General features: G+C 34.1%; 1 protein-coding gene across 1 annotated transcript; it reads left to right on the top strand.

The window, feature by feature from the left end:
- Positions 1-11,209: 11,209 nt before the first annotated feature.
- LOC127102841 (uncharacterized) lies at positions 11,210-17,577 on the top strand. The gene is made up of 6 exons (XM_051040169.1): positions 11,210-11,706; positions 15,988-16,015; positions 16,103-16,153; positions 16,244-16,527; positions 16,627-16,768; positions 16,825-17,577. Exons 1-6 carry the CDS (start codon positions 11,210-11,212, stop codon positions 17,575-17,577), a joined length of 1,755 nt encoding a protein of 584 aa, XP_050896126.1.
- Positions 17,578-19,299: the final 1,722 nt, after the last annotated feature.

Here is a 19,299-nt window from a genome sequence, read left to right as displayed (position 1 = left end):
CATTCAGGATATCCTAACAATAAACACTTCTATGCCTTAGAATCAAAGTTGCTGAGATTCTCTTTAGTGTTCAAAATAAAACATTCATAACCAAAAGAATGAAAGTAAGAAATGTTGATCTTTCTGTTCTTCCACAATTTATAAGGAGTCTTACCCAGAATAGGTCTAATATAAATCCTGTTATGAATATAACAAGTTACATTAACTGCTTCTGCCCAGAAATGCTTAGCCATGTCAGAGTCTTGGATCATGGTGCAGGTCATTTCTTGCAAAGTCATATTCTTCCTTTATACAACCCTATTTTGCTGTGGAGTTCTAGGACATGAGAAATCATGGGAAGTTCCATTTGCATCAAATTTCAAAATGTTTATTTTCAAATTCGCCACCATGATCACTTCTGACTCTAACTATTTTGCAATCCAACTTTGTTTGCACTAGTAAGCAGAAGGTAGAGAACACATAATATGACTCATTCTTGTGTTTCAAGAACTTTACACATGTCCAACGACTATAGTCATCAATGATGACCAATCCATACTTCTTACCATTGATAGAGGCAGTTTTCATTTATCCAAAAAATCAATGTGCAGAAGTTCTAACGGTCTAAAGGTAGAAACAAAAGTTTTCATTTTGAAAGATGTTTTAGAAAACATGACTTTCTGACATGCTTCACAAAGAGCATATGAAGCAAACATAAGGTTGGGTAAGCCTTTGATTAATCCAAGCTTATTTAGTTGAGAAATCCTTCTCATGATAACATGCCCCAAACGTCTATGCCATACCCATTGCTCCTCATTACCAGACATTAAGCATTTAAAATTTTGATCCTCAAGATCAGAAAGTTTCATTTTATAAATGTTTTTCTTTCTCTTTCCGTTAAAAATGACCGTACCATCTTTCTGACTAACAACCTTATAGGACTTTTAATTAAAAATGATATCATACCATTGTCACTAAGTTGACTAATAGACAATAAGTTATGCATCAAACCATTGACCAAAAGTACATTAGTAATAGAAGGAAGTTTATTGTTACCAATGGTTCCAGAGCCAGTGATCTTTCCTGTCTAGTTTCCTTCAAAACCAACGAAGCCTCCAGGCTTAAGTTCCAAATATTGTAACAAAGACCTTGTTCCCGTCATATTCAGTGAACATCCATTTCCCAGGTACCATATTTGGTGTTTCAACTGAGCTTCTAAGGATGTTTGCAACATAAATTATTTTATTCCTAGGTACCCACTTTCTGGGTCCTTTTTTGTTAGTTTTCCTAGAGTTTCTTACAACTTTGGGTCTTTTTGTATAAGGATAATCATGGGGAATTTTTGCATGATATTTGGGTTTCAGAACTAAATTCTTACCCTTTGTAGGCTTCTGTGTTTGTGCAGAAAAATCAAGCTCAGTGCCAGCAGGCACGAAATGCTCATAGAGAGGTTTTGGTTTAACCTTTTGACTTTCGTTAAGTTTTAAAGTTTCTGTACAACCTAAACCTTTCTTTCCATTTAGGCTAACTCCATAGATCAAAGAAGACATTTTGCTTCTATCTGTGCTTTTAGCTAGAAAGCATTGGAATGCTTTGTCATATCTGATGATGCAATTAGTACCAGAAGCTTCTGAGACTATTTTTTCCTCTAGTTTTGAAATTTTACTTTTCAAAGCAGAGTTGTCACTTTCTAAAGAAAATACTTTTTCATTTAGGGAAGAAATATCTTTCTCAAGCTCACACTACGAGTTTCAGAAGCAACTACTTTGACTTATTTAAGGTCCTTGTACCTACTCTGAAGACTCTGGTGCTTTTCTAGTATTTTAGAGAGACATGAATCTAAATCAAAACGAGATAGATTAGAAAATACCTCTTCAGAATCGAAGTCTGATTCTGATTCTAACAACACCTTGTCTTTTGGTTCTCCAGAACCTTCTAGATCAATTGTTGTTGCAATCAATGCAACATTGGCTTGTTCCTCGTCAGAATATTCTTATTCTTCTGATTCTGAGTCGTCCCATGTAGCCATCAACCCCTTCTTGCCTTTAGAAAAATTCTTCTTAGGCCTTCTGTCCTTTTTCAGCTCAGGACATTCATTCTTGTAGTGGTCTGACTCCTTGCACTCAAAATAGATAACCTATTTACCAAAACCTTGTTTCTCCTGTCCAGACAAAGAACCACAACGACCAGTAGTCCTTCTAGCTCCTTTGGACTTTCCTTAACCATTTTGCTTGTGCTTCCAGAGTCTGTTGACCCTCTTTGAAATCAGAGACAACTCATCATCATCTTCTGAGTCTTCATCAGAAACTTTTGATTCGTCCTCAGCTTGATAAGCTCTTGTTTTCTCATGCTTAGACTTTAAAACAACATATTTACCTTGCTTTTGAGGCTCATTTTCCTCGAGTTCAATCTCGTGGCTTATTAAAGAACTAACAAGTTCTTCAAGACTAATACTACTAAGATCCTTTGCTAGCTTCAAAGAGTTACCATAGGTCTCCATTTTTTAGGGATACTTCTGATTATCTTCTTGACATGGTCAGCCGCAGAGTATCCTTTATCTATAAATTTCAGTCTTGCAACAAGCATCTGAGATATTGAGAACATAGTCTCAACGGTTTCATCATCTTCCATTCTGAATGCGTCGTACTTCTAGATTAATGCCAAGGCCTTTGTCTCATTTACTTAAGCATTCCCATCACGAGTCATCCTCAGAGAGTCGAATATGGATTTGGCAGAATCTTTGTTTTTTTATCTTCTCATACTCATTATAAGAGATAACATTTAGCAATATAATTATAGCCTTATGATGATTTTTGAAATCCTTCTTTTGTTGATCTGTCATAACACTTCTTGCTATATTATTTCCTTCAGTATTAATTGGGTGAACATAGCCATCGACTACAAGATCCCAGATATCAACATCGTAACCAAGAAAGAAACTTTCGCTTCTATCTTTCCAATAATCAAATTTCTCACCATCAAATATTGATGGTTTAACACTATAGTGATCCTTCTCATTGTTGTTAACAACATTAGCAGCGTTAGCCGTGACCATTTATTCTCACAATAAGTGGATTGGTACTGAACACGGTGAAGTATTGATAAATGTTTTATCACAATCGGTATCGTAGCTCTGATGCCAATTGAAGCTGTGAAAAACACAAGAAATGGGGGTTTCAATTGGGTTTTAAAAATAAAAACTTTTTCTCAACTCAAGAACACCACTAGAATGTTAATAACAAAGGGACAAAAATACAAGTATTTTTATCCTGGTTCGCTTGAAACTCAAAGCTACTCCAGTCCACCCGAAAAGGTGATTTTTCCTTATACACAAGGACTTTATCAACTATAATAAACTGATTACAATAATCAAAAAGAATAACCTTCTTTGTCTTCTCAAGGATCGGACTATACCCTAGTATCCTTAAGGAATCACAAAGAACAACTTTCTTTTTCTTCTCAAAGATCTGACTATACCCTAATCTCCTTAAGGAAAATCAAACAAATTGTTTGAATAATATTTTTTGTGTTACAAGTTTCTTCCACACTAGCAGATTTTACACAAATGAATTATAAACACTTAAAGAGAAACTGTGTAAAAAATTGATAGCTTTTCATAAAGAAATAGACTTATTGAGTTGTTGTAGCACTTCAGCATTTTCTTCAAGTCTCCAAGTCTCACTTATATAGCATAAGAAAAGAGACTGTTGGAGGGGAAAATGGGGATACCCAATAGAGTGGTTTTCAACTATTGGATAGGTGACAGGAGTGATACTACGTACTGTCCTTCGCCCACAAATTCAGTGACAAGTGTGATGTATAATACTGTCACTGCCCATAATATCAGGTAGTGGAAAGAATATTTGATCACGTACCCATTTGATCTTATCTTCAAGTTCATTGGCTTATGATAAAAGTTGATGAAGCATGAAATGAAGAAACATACAGTTGGATTCAGAAACTTCAGGATCTTCGGTCAGAACCTTGACAATGTCAGTAGTCTGGCTTGACATCTTCAGTATCTTCAGAATCTACAGTAAGAACCTTGATAACCTCAATGTATGGCTTGAGATATTCATAATCTTGAACTAAGTGACAAAACTTCAGAAGCTTGCCATTCTTCAGAAGCTTGATGATCAAAGTCACATCCAGAAGCAGAAATGGAGAGAACGTTGGAGCAGCAACCTAGCGTCTCTTCAGAAACTTCTGAGGAGTGAATCAGCATAAAAGAAGAAAGAACATTGCAACAACAACTTGAAATCTTTAAGAACTTCTCATGATTAGCACAAAAGCGGAATTTAGAACAGAATGTTCAGAAACTGATGATGTTGTACGTCATATACTCAAAGTCAGAATTGGTTGTTAAAACTACATAATAACAAACTATTAGTATACCAAAATTGTTCTCACACAAATACAACATTGTTATCATCAAAACTCAAGATATATATGTAGAACCAAATCTTTTTCTAACAGATATGTGATTAATATTTTGGTTGGACCGTCATTGTTAACGCTTAATTATGAATAATTCATAGTAGATATCACCTAGGCCTAGGGATACCCTGTGGAAACCAGAATATTCTTGATTAAAATAATGCTTAATTTCACTGTAATTCACTATGGATATAGGGATTGATTTGAATGATTAAAGGTTTTCTCACTAAGGACTTAGGAGCAAACACCCTTAAGAACTGGTAGTCATTGCTATCGAATCAAGTTGTTGCAAGGTTAATTTACTGTTGTTGATGAATACAATCATACACCTTCCCTAGTATGTTCACTCATAGCACTTTTAAACTGTTCAACTTGTTGTCTTTACTTTCTTTTGCATTCTATTTTCTACTTTTCAAACCGACAATCCAAAACCCCAAAGTCTTTTGTTTAACTAAATTAAAACATGAACTATGTATCATTAAGCAATCCTTGAGATTGATACTTGGGAAAATTTCTCTTATTACTATATTAGAAGATTAGTACACTTGCTAATTTATCGATCAATATTTTGATCTTCCATATTGGTCTAGACTTGATGTAATACATTGTCTTGATGTGGTGCATGTAGAGAAAAATGTATTTGATAGTTTAATTGGAATACTTCTCCACATTAAATGCAATCAAAAGATAGTAAGAAATGATGTTTAGACATGGTGGTGATAGGAATATGACAAGAGTTAGCCCCCCCCAAAAATAGGAAATAGAACACATTTTCCCTCAGCATGTCACACTCTGTCTAAAAAAGAAAAAAAAAAGTATTTCTGATTGTTTGCAGGATATCAAAGTTCCCCAAGGGTACTCATCAAATTAGAAGAAATTTGTGTCAATGAAAGATCTCAAATTAGTTTGATTAAAATCTCATAATTGTAATGTGTTGATGCAACAACTTATACTAATGGCTATCCGTGGAATTGTACCCAAATTGTGGTTATTCTTCAATGGTATATGTAGTAAAGTCATTGATCATGGAAATTTATATGAGTTGGAATATGAGGCTGCAATTATCTTGTGTCAATTAGAGATGTATTTCCCTCCATCATTTTTAGACATTATGGTTCACTTAATTGTTCATCTAGTAAGGGATATTAGAGGTGATCAAGGTTTAAATGTTAAGACAATTGACTATGATGTAGTTCTTCAAGTACATTTGTATATATTGAATAACATTGATTAATTTCAACTTTACTTGTCTGCTCACACAAATCTTATCAATGAAAAATTCCCCCGGATGTGTGAAAAATTGATGTTGACATAACTTAACAAAACTTTTAGATTTGTTTAATTAAAGGGTTTCTAAAGAAATTATTGCATCAAATATAATTAAATGGATGTCATATATGCCCAAGTTTAATGTAATAACTTGGAGGGCATAGGAAATTATTAAATTTGCATTCTATACAAAATCAAAAAGGATAATTGTAGTACCATACAAAATAGTGGGGTTATGGTTGTAACATAATATATGTACTTCTCTAGTTCCAAAGATAACAATCATGCATTGAAATATAGAGCGTACTTTAGGGTCATTGAGGAGATTTTGGAGATTTATTATGTTAGTTTTAAAGTGCCTTTATTTAAGTGCAAGTGGGTTGATAGTAACACCGGTGTAGAAATCAATGAATTAGGATTTACATGGGTTGATCTTCAAAAGGAAACTTATATGAATGAACCATTCATCATGGCGTCCCAAGAAAAAAAGTTTTTTATGTCATTGATCCTTCTAACACTACATGGTAAATTGTTCTACAAGGAAAACATATTCCTGATAGTGATGAAAATCTAGATTTAAATTTTGAGACCCCTTCTTTCGTAACACATGTACCTCTATCATCTGAAGAAAATGATTAAGATAACGTGCATGTTATTCGTCATGATCATCAAGAGGGGATATGAGAAAACTATTAAGTAAATATTTTATATCACTTAGTAGTTAGTAATATATATTTATTAATTTTACTTTTGTATTCTTTTTACTAATTTTTTTTCAACATGTAAAGATGTCGAAGGATACCATATGTCGAAACATCAAATATTTGTGCTCCATGAACAACCACGGAGATAGGTTGTAAATTATGAGGAGAATAGGTCATGAAGTTGGTTAGTACTCATATTACCAAAAAAGTCCATTCCGTCGGTGGCAAGTTCAAACCTAAGGTTCCTTGTCTCAAGGGTAAAATCTAGAAAAAAAAACGAAGCAATCTTCTTCCATTGCAATGAATTAGCTATATGGCCAATTTTTCCATCAGATACTCTTTCATCTAAATTATATCTAATATTCTTTGGGTTATTAGAAAATAGTGTCTTGAACCTTTAAATTATTTGTAGGTACCACATCACCTTGGGAGGAACACCCTTTCTAGTTACACCATCATCATCTTCAGTACCATTGTTCTTCAACTTGTAGCGTGACTCCCCACACCTCGAGAACTCCTTCAAGTTATCATACTCTTTCCTATATAATATGAAATCATTACGACATGCATGTATATTTAAATAGTCCAAACCCATTTGACACAATATCTTCTTGGTCTCATAACTACGGTTCGACAACGTGTTACCTTCTGGAAGCATTTCTCAAAAAATTTCAAGCAATTCAGTAAAACTTCTATCAGTCCACCCACCTTTTGCCTTAAGATTAAATATTCTTAACACAACTGACAATCTTGTAAAAAAATTTCATCCCAGAAATAAGGACTCTTCCATGTAAATTTTCAAAGTATCCTCCACACGGACTTTCTTTAAAGCATCTAATTCAATATCACGGATCATATTTTCTAGAGTATCATTCAAATATTCATTAACTTCAGCTCTGTGACGCAAGTCTTTTTTTGTCACTTCACCATATGATAATCATTTCATGTAATTTTGAAAATTTTCATCACAACCTAAATGGTTGAATATATCATCCTTTCGATGTTTTTGCTTATTTTGGCATTTTTTACAAGGACAAAAAATCCCATTATTGCGAGGAATTTTTTTTTCTTCCGAAAATTCAAGAAACTGAATCACTCTATTCTCACACTCTTTACTTAATTTATTGTTTTTCATCCAACTACGATCCATAATCACATACAACTTCTAAAAATAAAATAAAAATTATACACAACCAAAAACAATGAACATTCCATCTCAATAAAACAACAATAACACTAAACAATAATAACTACTACATATACCTAGAACCAGGACAACATTGTCAGGGGTCGAACCAGGACAACGTTATTTAATTTTATCGATAATTTCATGAAAACATCGAAGATAATGGATGACTACTTGAAAGATATAAGCTCTTAGGGATCATGCTGATTTTTGGCCTCCCATGTTAAATATGTAATTCTTTGTGTCAAATTTGAAATAACGTGTTTGTATTCGACAGGTGTCAAAATTAGTTTGTGTCGAACAAAGTATGTATTTTCTATATTTGACAAAAAGTGAAATATAGCTTGTCGAAGCATGCAGTCAAAACATATAGTTATCGAAGGTGTCGACATAGTCGAAATAGTTAACTTGGTTTAGTTTTAGTTGAGTTAGTTATTTTTTGATTACTTGGACTGTATGTAATCTCTTATATAAATAGAGAGGATCTCTATTTCATTTGTAATGATTCAATAAGTTTTAGATTGTGTAGTTTTTGAAATCACATATGTGATTAACACATATTATTAAACACTTAGAGTGTAGTTTGCACAACAACATTACATTCTTCTTCTTCCTCTAGAATTTCTCTTTTCTCTCACTTTCAATTGTATTATTTTTCTTCTTTAAATCTCAGTGTAGTGGAGAATCATCTTGCAACCAAGGAGTGGTTGTTTCACCTGAGTAAGGCGTGAAGAATAAGAGACGTGATCAATCAGAAAGATTGAATCTTATTTATCAAGTTTGATTTTGTTAACTTTAAGATTTGAGTTTTCCCAACATCTAGTATCTAACTCACTGACTCTGATCTTTGGGACATATTTAATCACGATGAATCGTCCGAACGAGCATTTTCTAGCAAATATTCCAATCTTGAATGGTAAGAACTATGAAATTGGTCTAAGCATATGAAGAATGTTTTTTGTTATCAAGATCTTTGGGATCTTGTGAAAATGGTGTAACACCAATTAAGATAATGCTATGGATGAACAAAAGGCCACATGCAAAGATTTGAAGAAGAAAGGTTACAAGACTCTCTTTTTAATCCATTAATGAGTTCATCCAGACAACTTTGAGAAAGTTGGTGATGTAGATTCAATAAAGGAAGCATGGGACATCCTGGAAAAACCATTTGGAGGCACTTAGAAAGTGAAGGAGGTGAGGTTACAAACTCACAAAAGAATGTATGAATTGCTTCAGATAGAAGACAATAAAAGTATGACTGATTTTTTCACCGGAGTAACAAAAATGGTGAATCAAATCAAAACATGTGGAGAAGTGTTGACATTAAAATATATAGTGTCAAATATTTTGAGGTCGTGACATCCAAAGTTTAATCATATGGTAGTTTCCATAGAAGAATCGAAGGATTTATCAAGCATAACAAAAGAAGAACTTAAATGGACTCTTGAATCTTATGAACAAATCATGGCTTAAACAATGACAAGAAAGTCGAAGAATGACGTAGCTTTGCAAGCTCCGACGATTAAGAAAGATAAGGGAAAATGGAATGGTAGAGGAAACCATTAAGAAGGTAGTTCATCAAAACAGAGACAATCTTCTAACCAAGGAAATCAAAGAGGTTGTAGTGCATGTAGAGGAAGAGGCAACGGAAGAAAACCAAATAAAAGTCATATTCAGTGCTACAATTTTCAAGAGTATGGCCATTATGGAAGTCAATGTCGAGGAGGAAAGAAAGATCAAGAAAGTGATGCAAAAATTGTAGAAGACAAAGTGATGATGATGGTCACAACAAACGAATAAGAAAGATTCAAAGATCAATGGTATCTCGACTTAGGTTATTCGTCGCACATGACTGGAATAAAATATTGGTTTATTAACATCAATCCATCATCGAAGAACAACATAAAATTTGAAAACGATAATACTATATCTGCTAAAGGTATTGGTGATGTTTAGATTAGGAGAAAGGATGCTAAACGATCAGTAATCTGCTAAGTATAGGTTAGCTGATCGAAAGGAATTATATAGTATTGATCGAAGATAGAATGATGAGAGTGATCGACTTGAGAAACAAGTTAATCTTGAAGGCTTTTATGTCTCAGAATAGTACCTTCAGGATTGAACTTGATATGTTGGGACACAAATGCTTGGTCACTGCAATTAGAAGAGATGAATGGTTATGGCATTATAGACTTAGTCACTTGAATTTTAATGGCATCTGTAATATAAAGAGGAAAAACATGGTTTCAGGCCTGCCAAAAATCCATATTCCAGAAGAAGTATGTGAAGAATTTGTTCAAGCAAAGCAACACAAGAATATCTTTAACAAGGATGCAAGAAGCAAGTCAAAATCCACTCTCGAGATAATCTACTCAAACATGTGTGATCCTCTCCAAGTAGATTCACTTGGAGGTAATAAGTACTTTGTTACATTTATTGATGATTATAATAGAAATCTGTGGACCTAATTAAATAAAAGGAAAATTGATGTGATTGATGTTTTCACCAAGTTTAAAGCAATGGCCAAAAGACATAATGGTCACAATATTAAGGTTCTAAGGACAGATAAAGGTGGAGATTATGTGTCGAAAGACTTCGACACACTATGTACAAAAGAAGGAATTATGCATGAGGTGGTGCCACCATACACTCTTCAACAAAATGGTACTGCTGAAAGAAAGAACATGACCATTATGAATATGGTAAGAAGTATGTTAAAAGGAAAGTATCTCCCAAATGAGCTATGGGGTGAGTCTATGTCAACTGAAACATACATATCGAACAGATGTCCAAATAGAGGCTTGGAAGTATCACACCGGAAGAATATTGGTCTAGTGTCACCTCCAACATAACCCACTTGAAGGTGTTTGGATACATAGCACATAGACATGTGCCAGATCAGCTGAGAACAAAGATATACAATAAGTTGAGTCAGATTATCCTAGTGGGATTTCATTCGAATGGTGGATACAAATTGTTTGACCAATGAACATACAAGTCGTGAACAACATGGATGTGATTTTAGATGAGCTTAAGGAGTGGGATCAGACTAAGAACATCAAGAAGGATTCAATGAGAATCATGTGTGGTGAACCACCTAGTGAAGCTGGTAAAGAAGTTCGACAAGCTGGTAGAGAATTTCGATAAGCTATTAGAGAAGTTCGACAAGAAGCTGTCAAAGTTCCAGCTAGCACAAGAAAACCTCGGAGAACAAGAAACATGTCTACAAGGCTGCAGGAATGTGTAATCACATCAGATGATATGGTAAATGATGAAGGTGAGTTAGTACACTATTCCTTCTATGCAGATAGTGAGCCAGTCAATACAGCTGAAGCATTGAAAGACTCAAGGTAAATAAAAGCTATGGTGGATTAGATAAAATCCAAAGAAGACAATGATTTGTGGTCACTAGTAAAATTTGCAAAGAGGAAGAAGGCAATTGATGTGAAATTGGTATAAAAATTCAAGATGAATCCTAAAGGTGAAGTAGTTTGACACAAGGCAAGACTTGTAACGAATGGGTTTCTTCAGAAATAATGAATCGAGTATGATGAAGTCTTTGCACTAGTAGCTAGAATTGAAAAAAAAGTCAGTTCTTGATCTAGCCAATATGCATAACTGGTCAATATGTGAGATGGATGTGAAATGTGCATTCCTGAATGAACCTCTAGACGAAGAGGTGCATGTAACACATCCTGTTGGGTTTGTGAAAGATGACCAAGAAAAGAAAGCATACATGCTGCATAAAATCTTGTATGGATTGAAACAAGCTCCAAGAGCTTGGAACAAGAAAATAGACGACTTTCTAAGAGAGAAAGAGTTTGAGAACTGTTCGATAGAGCATGTTGTGTATGCCAGGAGAAGCATGAGTGAGCTGATTATACTATGTCTATATGTCGACGACCTGTTGATAACAGGAAGTTGCAAGAAGAAGATCGAAGACTTCAAACATGACTTAAGTAAGGAGTTTGAAATTTCAGACTTGGGAAATTTCTCATACTTTCTTGGTATCAAGTTCTACAAGAGTGATAGAGGCTTGATGATGCACCAAAGAAGATATATAGGCGAAACACTCAAGAGATTTGAGAAGCAAGATTGCAACCTAACTTCGACTTCTGTTGAGTCCAGATTGTAACTAATAATATATTCGACTAAAGATGATACTGATCCAACTCAATACAGAAGACTCATTGGATCACTTCGATACCTCTGCCACACAAGGCCAGGTTTAGGTTCTTATATAGGCATGGTCAGCAGATTCATGCAGAAGCCAAATGTATCTCATCTTGCAGCCACTAAGAGGATACTAAGGTATCTCAAAGGAACACTTGGCTATGGTATTTTGTTCCCTTCAGTTGATGAAGGAAAATAATGCAAGCTTATGGGCTACACTGACTCTAGTTGTTGTGGTGATGCTGAAGATAGAAAACCGACAGCAGGATATATGTTCATGTTATGTGGTGCGCCAATCACATGAAGTTCAAGAAAGTAACAGGTAGTAGCTTTATCATCATGCGAGGCAGAATACATAACAACTTCACTTTGTACATGCCAAACAACATGGATGATGAATCTAGTTGAATAAATTACAAGGAATAATCATGGAGCAATGACCATGAAGATCGACAACATGTCTTCTATCAACCTGGAAAAGAATCTGATATCACATGGAAGAAGAAAACACATCGAAATGGGGTTTCATTACTTGAGAGAGCAAGTAGCAAATGGAAAGTTGAGCCTGGAGCATTGCAGATCATAGAATCAGATTGCAGATATCATGACGAAGGTTGTGTAAGTCAAATTGTTCAAGAGATTAAGAACAATGATGAATGTGTATAACTTAGGCACAATGAATTAGGTGAGTGTTAAATATGTAATTCTTTATGTTGAAGTTGAAATAGTGTTTGTATTCGACATGTGTCAAAATTAGTTTGTGTCGAACATAGCTAGTATTTGCTATATTTGATAAAAATTCAAATATAGCATGTCCACGCATGCAGTCGAAGCATCTAGTTGTCGAAGGAGTCGACATAGTCGAAATAATTAACTTAGCTTAGTTTTAGTTGAGATGGTTATTTTGTGATTACTTGGAGTGCAGGTAACCTCTACTATAAATAGAGATGATCTCTATTTCTTTTGCAATGATTCAATAAGTTTTGCATTGTGCACTTCCTAAAATCATAGTTGTGATTAACACACATTATCAAACACTTAGAGTGCAGTTTGCACAATCACATTCCATTCTTCTTCTTCCTCTAGAATTTCTCTTTTCTCTCACTTTCAATTGTATTTTTTTTTCTTCTTTAATTTACTGTGTAGTGTAGAATTATGTTGCAACCAAGGAGTTATTGTTTCATCTGAGTAAAAGGTGAAGAACAAGATGCGTGATCAATCAGAAAGATTGAATCTTATTCATCAAGATTGATTCGGTTAACTTTAAGATTGGAGTTTTCCCAACATCCCAAATCAAATAAAATATATTAAAAAGATGGGATATACTTCTTATATATTGGGAAAAAAGGCTCATGTGCTACTAATTGTTCCTAAAATAAAGGAAAAAACAACTAACTAATCAGCCTAAAAACATAATATCAATTTACTCCACAAGTAAATGCGCATTGAGTTATTCCACTTAATAACTCATTTTAAATATTAAATTTCACAAATCCAAATGTTGAATTCAAAGTTCTTATCAAATAGATCATATATATATATATATATATATATATATATATATATATATATTATATATATATATATATATATATATATATAATTTTTAAACGACAATTACAACCATGGAGTTGAATAGTTGAGAACTATTTGTGTTTTTAAAAAACATTTTATGTTTCCAATTGAATCTATTAAATGAAGTATCAAATCATTTTAAAGTTATCTAAATATTTGTACACATACTCAACTCGATAAAAACTTAGAATTCAGCACTCGAATAGATGAAATTTAATATCTATAATGAGTAACTAAGTGGAGTAACTCAATGCAAAGTTACTTAGAAAGTAAGTTAATATATATATATATATATATATATATATATATATATATATATATATATATATATATATATATATATATATATATATATATATATATATATATATATAAAGTCAAGATCAAATGACATCAAAGTGTCAAACTTAGTAACACGACATCTTCAATAACTCTTTATCGAATATTCGTATAAGAAAATTCACCGTTGGATTGAAAGTTATTATCATATATATCATGTCTATAAATGTTAATATCAACCGTAAATCATTTGACATGTCGACGAGATACATAAAAATTAACATCTTATAAAATTTTATAAAAATTCCTAATTTTTATCATTCTTTTTAATATATCAAATAATTTTTAATTGATGTGAAATTTTATATGCGTGAACTGTATAATAATAATAATTTTTAATTTAATGATGAATTATATATATATATATACCAAAATAGTCGTTTCTATGTAAGAAAAAATAAAAGCCAACTCCGTGCGCTTTCAAGAATCTCATCATAACAAAGTAGAAAGGTATGATTTTGTGGCGAACCTTGTGCGTTATGACTCTTGAACTAATCAGAGAAACCTAAGTGCTAAGAGGAATGGAAGAAATAATATCAATTTGATTGTTGAAGAATGACTTGGATTCCAACTTTATTAAGTTGAATAATGGGATTTATATATTCTTTTTTGTAACTAATTTCTTTCTTTTTCCCTTCTAAGTTCTAATTGCCTTTTTGGAATTTAAAGAATTAATGTTATAAAATAGTTATACCAAAAAGGAGAGATGTGAAAGCAAAGTTAGCTAGTTTGATAGGTTTATCTGATCCGAGACATTTAGAACAATGTTACGTGACGGACAGTATTGATTCTTACCTCCATGTTGTTACTTTTATGTAGTGAAATGAACTATAAGCATAACACAAATGACCTCAATTTCTGGTGAATATTATAAACCGTATCTTGATTTGCTCACGGGTTGTTAGCACGGGATTTTCGACTTAATTTTTCTACATGAATGTGAGATACGAAGTGGATATAAATGTTAAGTATAGGTAGCTAAGTTATGTTATCAACACCAAATTACAAATTTAACAAATGGAGTTTTCGATATATATGATTGGGTGATTTGAAGGCATTTTTCGACAGCAATGACGGTTTGAAGCATTTCAAGAATCATAGTCATGTAGAAATACATCAGAAGACAAAAATTCACGAAGAAGATTCATGTCAAATGATGGATGCATAACCGTTGTTAACCGTTATTGATGTACATAGTATATAAGTAGATTTCATTTATGTAATGAAGGTTCTCATTTCACTTTATTCTCTTTAGAATTCACATATCTAAGTCACAAAGATAAATAATTCGTGAGAAATATACGAACTTGTGTAACACTTCAATTTTATTTTTATCTGGATTAATTAAATTATTACAGAAATAGGATTATAGGGTATGTATCCTTGAGATGGGAGAATAATTAAGGGATTGTGACCATATGATTAATCCATATATAATTTAGAGTTATTTTAGATAATTTAAATAATAATGATTTAATTGATTATTTAACTAAATGACAAAAATAGGGACTTTGGATCAAAAGTGAAATTTTAAAGGAATGGGAGGGAGTAAAGAGTAAGAGGGAATTAGTGGTGGAGTTAAGTTTTAACTTTAGAAAGATGGAAGCCTAACTATTTAAATTAAAAACACTTTAGGTTAGAGTTTTGTCAGATCGTACAAATGTGAGAAAAGAGAGAAAAGAGGCAAGAGCAAGAGGTTGAAACTTGAAGTTTTAGGAAGGAAGAACACATTAAAACCAAAATTTTCTGCTAAGGATTGAGGTAAGGGTGAGAAATTGATTCAATAATAAGGGGTATGAAGGAAGGGTACAGTGAAGGAACTCATAACCTTCCATAGGGTTTGTTATTCTTTTGATTGATGATGATAATACTATTTTTATATGCAATGATATAAATTATAACCATATGTATTTATATGTTGCTGTTGTGATGTGCTTGAATCAAATGAATCATGTTGATTTTGATGGAAATTTGATGATTTAGAGATGATGAATATGATGATATTGTTGTAATGTGTTGTTGATCTATGAATCCAGGAAATCATAGATGAGTTTAGAGTGTGATAGCAGTAGGAATTGGGATTAATCTGGTAGATTTTCGTAAACTAATGTAACACCCTTCTAAACTCCATATACAATTATCAAATATTTTAATTAAAATATCTGATAATTGTATGCGGGATTTAGAAGCGTATTACATTGGTGGTATCAGAGCAGGTCGGTCATTCCGACCAGTTTTTTAATGTAGTCGAGTCCCTAGTATGTGAAATATGGGTGTACAATGTCGATGCGTTGTTTCTTCTAATGTTTATCTGATGATATGCAGAATGGCTATAAGAAACGATCACGCTATTGTTGATGCTTTAGAGTCAATGGCTTAAGCACTACACGGATATCAGAATTAGGCAGGTGATGAGTTTTGGGGTTTGGAAAAATTTCAGATGAATATTCTGGCGACGTTCAAGGGCAAGTATGATCTAGAGGGTGCTCAGGTGTTGCTCAAAGAGATCGAGAAGATCTTCTGAGTAATGTCATGTACTGAAGAGCATAAGGTATTGTTTGGTACTCACATGTTGTCTTAGGAAGCTGAGGATTGGTGGAATAACACTCACCAGAGACTAGACGTTGTTGGTGCTGAGATCATTTGGGTTGTGTTCAGGGTGCGATTCCTTGAGAAGTATTTTCCTGAAGATGTGTGTAGCAAGAAGGATATTGAATTTCTTGAGCATAAGCAAGGAAACATGACGGTTGCTGAGTATGCCTCCAAGTTTGAGGAACTAGTGAAGTTCTGCGCTCATTACAATGGTGTGCCTGTGGAGGAATCCAAGTGCATTAAGTTTGAGAACGGACTACGACCTGAGATTAAGTAGGGTATTGGCTACCAGGAGATTCGCAGGTGTCCTACTCTAGTGAACAAGTGTAGGATTTATGATGAGGACTGCAGGGCTCATTCCTCTCACTACAGGAGTGTTAGTGAGAGAAAGAGAAAGAATCAGTTTATGGGAAAACCATACACTGCTCTAGTTGACAAAGGAAAGCAACCGGCTACAAATGAGAAAATCCAAGTGGAGGAGGAACTTCAGCTTCTGTTAAGTGTTTCAAGTGTGGTGAGTCGGGCCACCGTGCTAATGAGTGCAAGAATAATGTTCTGGGGTTCTTTAAGTGTGGTAAGACAGGTCACTGTGTTGTGCATTGTTCGAGTGATGGTCCGATTTGTTATAACTGTGGCGAAAAGGGTCATATCGTTACCAATTTTCAGAAGCCAAAGAAAGCACATTCGGGATGGAAAGTCTTTGATTTGACTGGGACAAAGACTACTAGTGATGACTGTTTGATTCGACGTATGTGTTTTATAATTAGTATCCCTTCTATTGCTATTATTGACATGAGTGCAACACATTCATTTGTTTCGCTTGATTATGTTGAGAAGTTGGGTTTGAAATTGTCTTTTATGGATGGGAACATGATTGTTGATACCCCAACTCTAGGTCCGGTAATTACTTCGTGGGTTTATTTGAATTGTCCGCTTACTATCTATGGTAAGAGTTTTGGTATGGATTCAGTGTGTCTACCTTTGAGGAATCTCGATATTACCCTTGGAATGAGCTGGTTGGAGTTCAATCATGTTCATATCAACTGTTTTGCCAAGACAATGTCATTTCTAGAGTTTGATACTAGTGATGAGTTGTTCATGTCGGCTAAGCAAGTGAATGAGTTTGTGAAGGACGATGGTCCAGTGTTTATGATATTATCTTCTATGAAGGAAGTAACTAAACTTGTATTGGACCAGCTACCTATGGTGAGTGATTTTCCAGAAGTGTTTCCAAATGATATTAGTGATTTTCCGTCAGAGCACGAGGTTGAGTTTTTTATAGACTTAATACATGGTACTAGTCCGGTGTCGATGCCTCCTTAGATGATGTCTGCTTTAGAGCTGGGTGAATTCAAGAAGCAACTAGAAGATATGTTGGAGAAGAAGTTTGTTCGTTCGAGTGTTTGCCATGGGGTGCGCCGGTGTTATTAGTGAAGAAGAAGGACAGTAATATGAGGCTATGTGTGGATTATCGACAGCTGAATAAGGTGATTGTCAAGAACAAGTATCCACTTATGAGGATTGATGATTTGATGGATCAGTTGGTAGGTGCTTGTGTGTTTAGCAAGATAGATTTGCATTCGGGTTATCATTAGATTCGTGTGAAACTGGAAGATATTTCGAAGAGGTCTTTTAGAACGAGGTATGGTCACTATGAGTATTCAGTTATGTTGTTTGGTGTATCTAATGTGCCTAGAGTGTTCATGGAATACATGAATAGAGTCTTTCATCTGTATTTAGACCAGTTCGTGGTTATGTTTATAGATGACATCCTGACATACTCAAAGTCTGATGAAGAGCATGTGGAACATCTGAGAATTGTATTGTAGACATTGAAAGAGAACCACTTATACGCAATGTTGTCCAAGTGCGAGTTCTGGTTAAGAGAGGTGAGTTTCCTTGGTCATGTGATTTTTAGTGGTGGTATAGTTGTGGATCCATCGAAGATAGATGTTGTGTTACAATGAGATACTCTGAAGTGTGTCACTGAGATTAGAAGTTTTCTTGGATTAGCTGGTTACTACAGGAAGTTCATTGAAGGTTTTTCGAAGTTAGCATTGTCGTTGACTCAGTTGACTCGCAAGGGTCAAGCCTATATTTTGGATGTGCATTGTGAAGAGAGTTTTCAATAACTCAAGAAGAAGTTGACGTTTGATCCAATTTTGATTTTTCCGAATCCAGGTGAGTCCTTTATTGTATATTTTGATGCTTCGAAGATGGATCTGGAAGGTCAATTGATGCAGAAGGGTCAGGTTGTGTGTTATGCTTAGAGGCAATTGAGATTTCATGAAAAGAATTATCTTACGCATGATCTTGAGTTGGCAGCAGTAGTATTCGTGTTGAAGATTTGGAGGCACTACTTGTTTGGCTCCATATTTGAAGTGTTCAGTGATCACAAGAGTTTGAAATATTTATTGATCAGAAGGAATTGAATATGAGGCAGAGGGGGTGGCTCGAGTTTCTGAAAGATTATGATTTTGACTTGAGTTACCATTCGGGTAAGGCTAACGTTGTTGTTGATGCATTGATCATGAAATCTTTGCATATGTCGATATTGATGGTTCAAGATCTAGAGATGATCGAGTAATTCAAAGACACGAGTTTAGTATGTGAAGAGACCCTTAATAGTGTGAAGTTGGATATTTTAAAGCTCACTAGTGACATTCTTGAAGAGATCAGAGAGGGGCAGATGACCGATATGGGATTAGTTGTCTGACTTGTGTTAATCAATCAAAATATGGGTGGTGACTTCAGAGTTGATAAGAATGGTGTGATGAGGTTACGACACAGGGTTTGTGTACCAGATGTACCCGAGCTTAAGATGAGTATTCATCTCGGTGCCACTAAGATATATAAGGACTTAAAGAAATTTTTTGGTGGTCAGGAATGAAAAAGGAAGTAGCTGAATTTGTTTATGCTTTTTCGATTTGTCAGAAGTCGAAGATTGAACATCTGAAACCGTCAGGTCTAATGCAACCTTTGAGTATTCTAGAGTGGAAATGGGATAGAATTTTCCATCGATTTCATAACAAGTTTACCGAAGAT

Source organism: Lathyrus oleraceus, chromosome 7 (assembly GCF_024323335.1).
Source record: "Lathyrus oleraceus cultivar Zhongwan6 chromosome 7, CAAS_Psat_ZW6_1.0, whole genome shotgun sequence".
Classification (NCBI taxonomy): domain Eukaryota; kingdom Viridiplantae; phylum Streptophyta; class Magnoliopsida; order Fabales; family Fabaceae; genus Lathyrus; species Lathyrus oleraceus.
The sequence above is the reverse complement of the archived record's forward strand: the minus strand, read 5'-3'. Positions and strand labels throughout refer to the sequence as shown.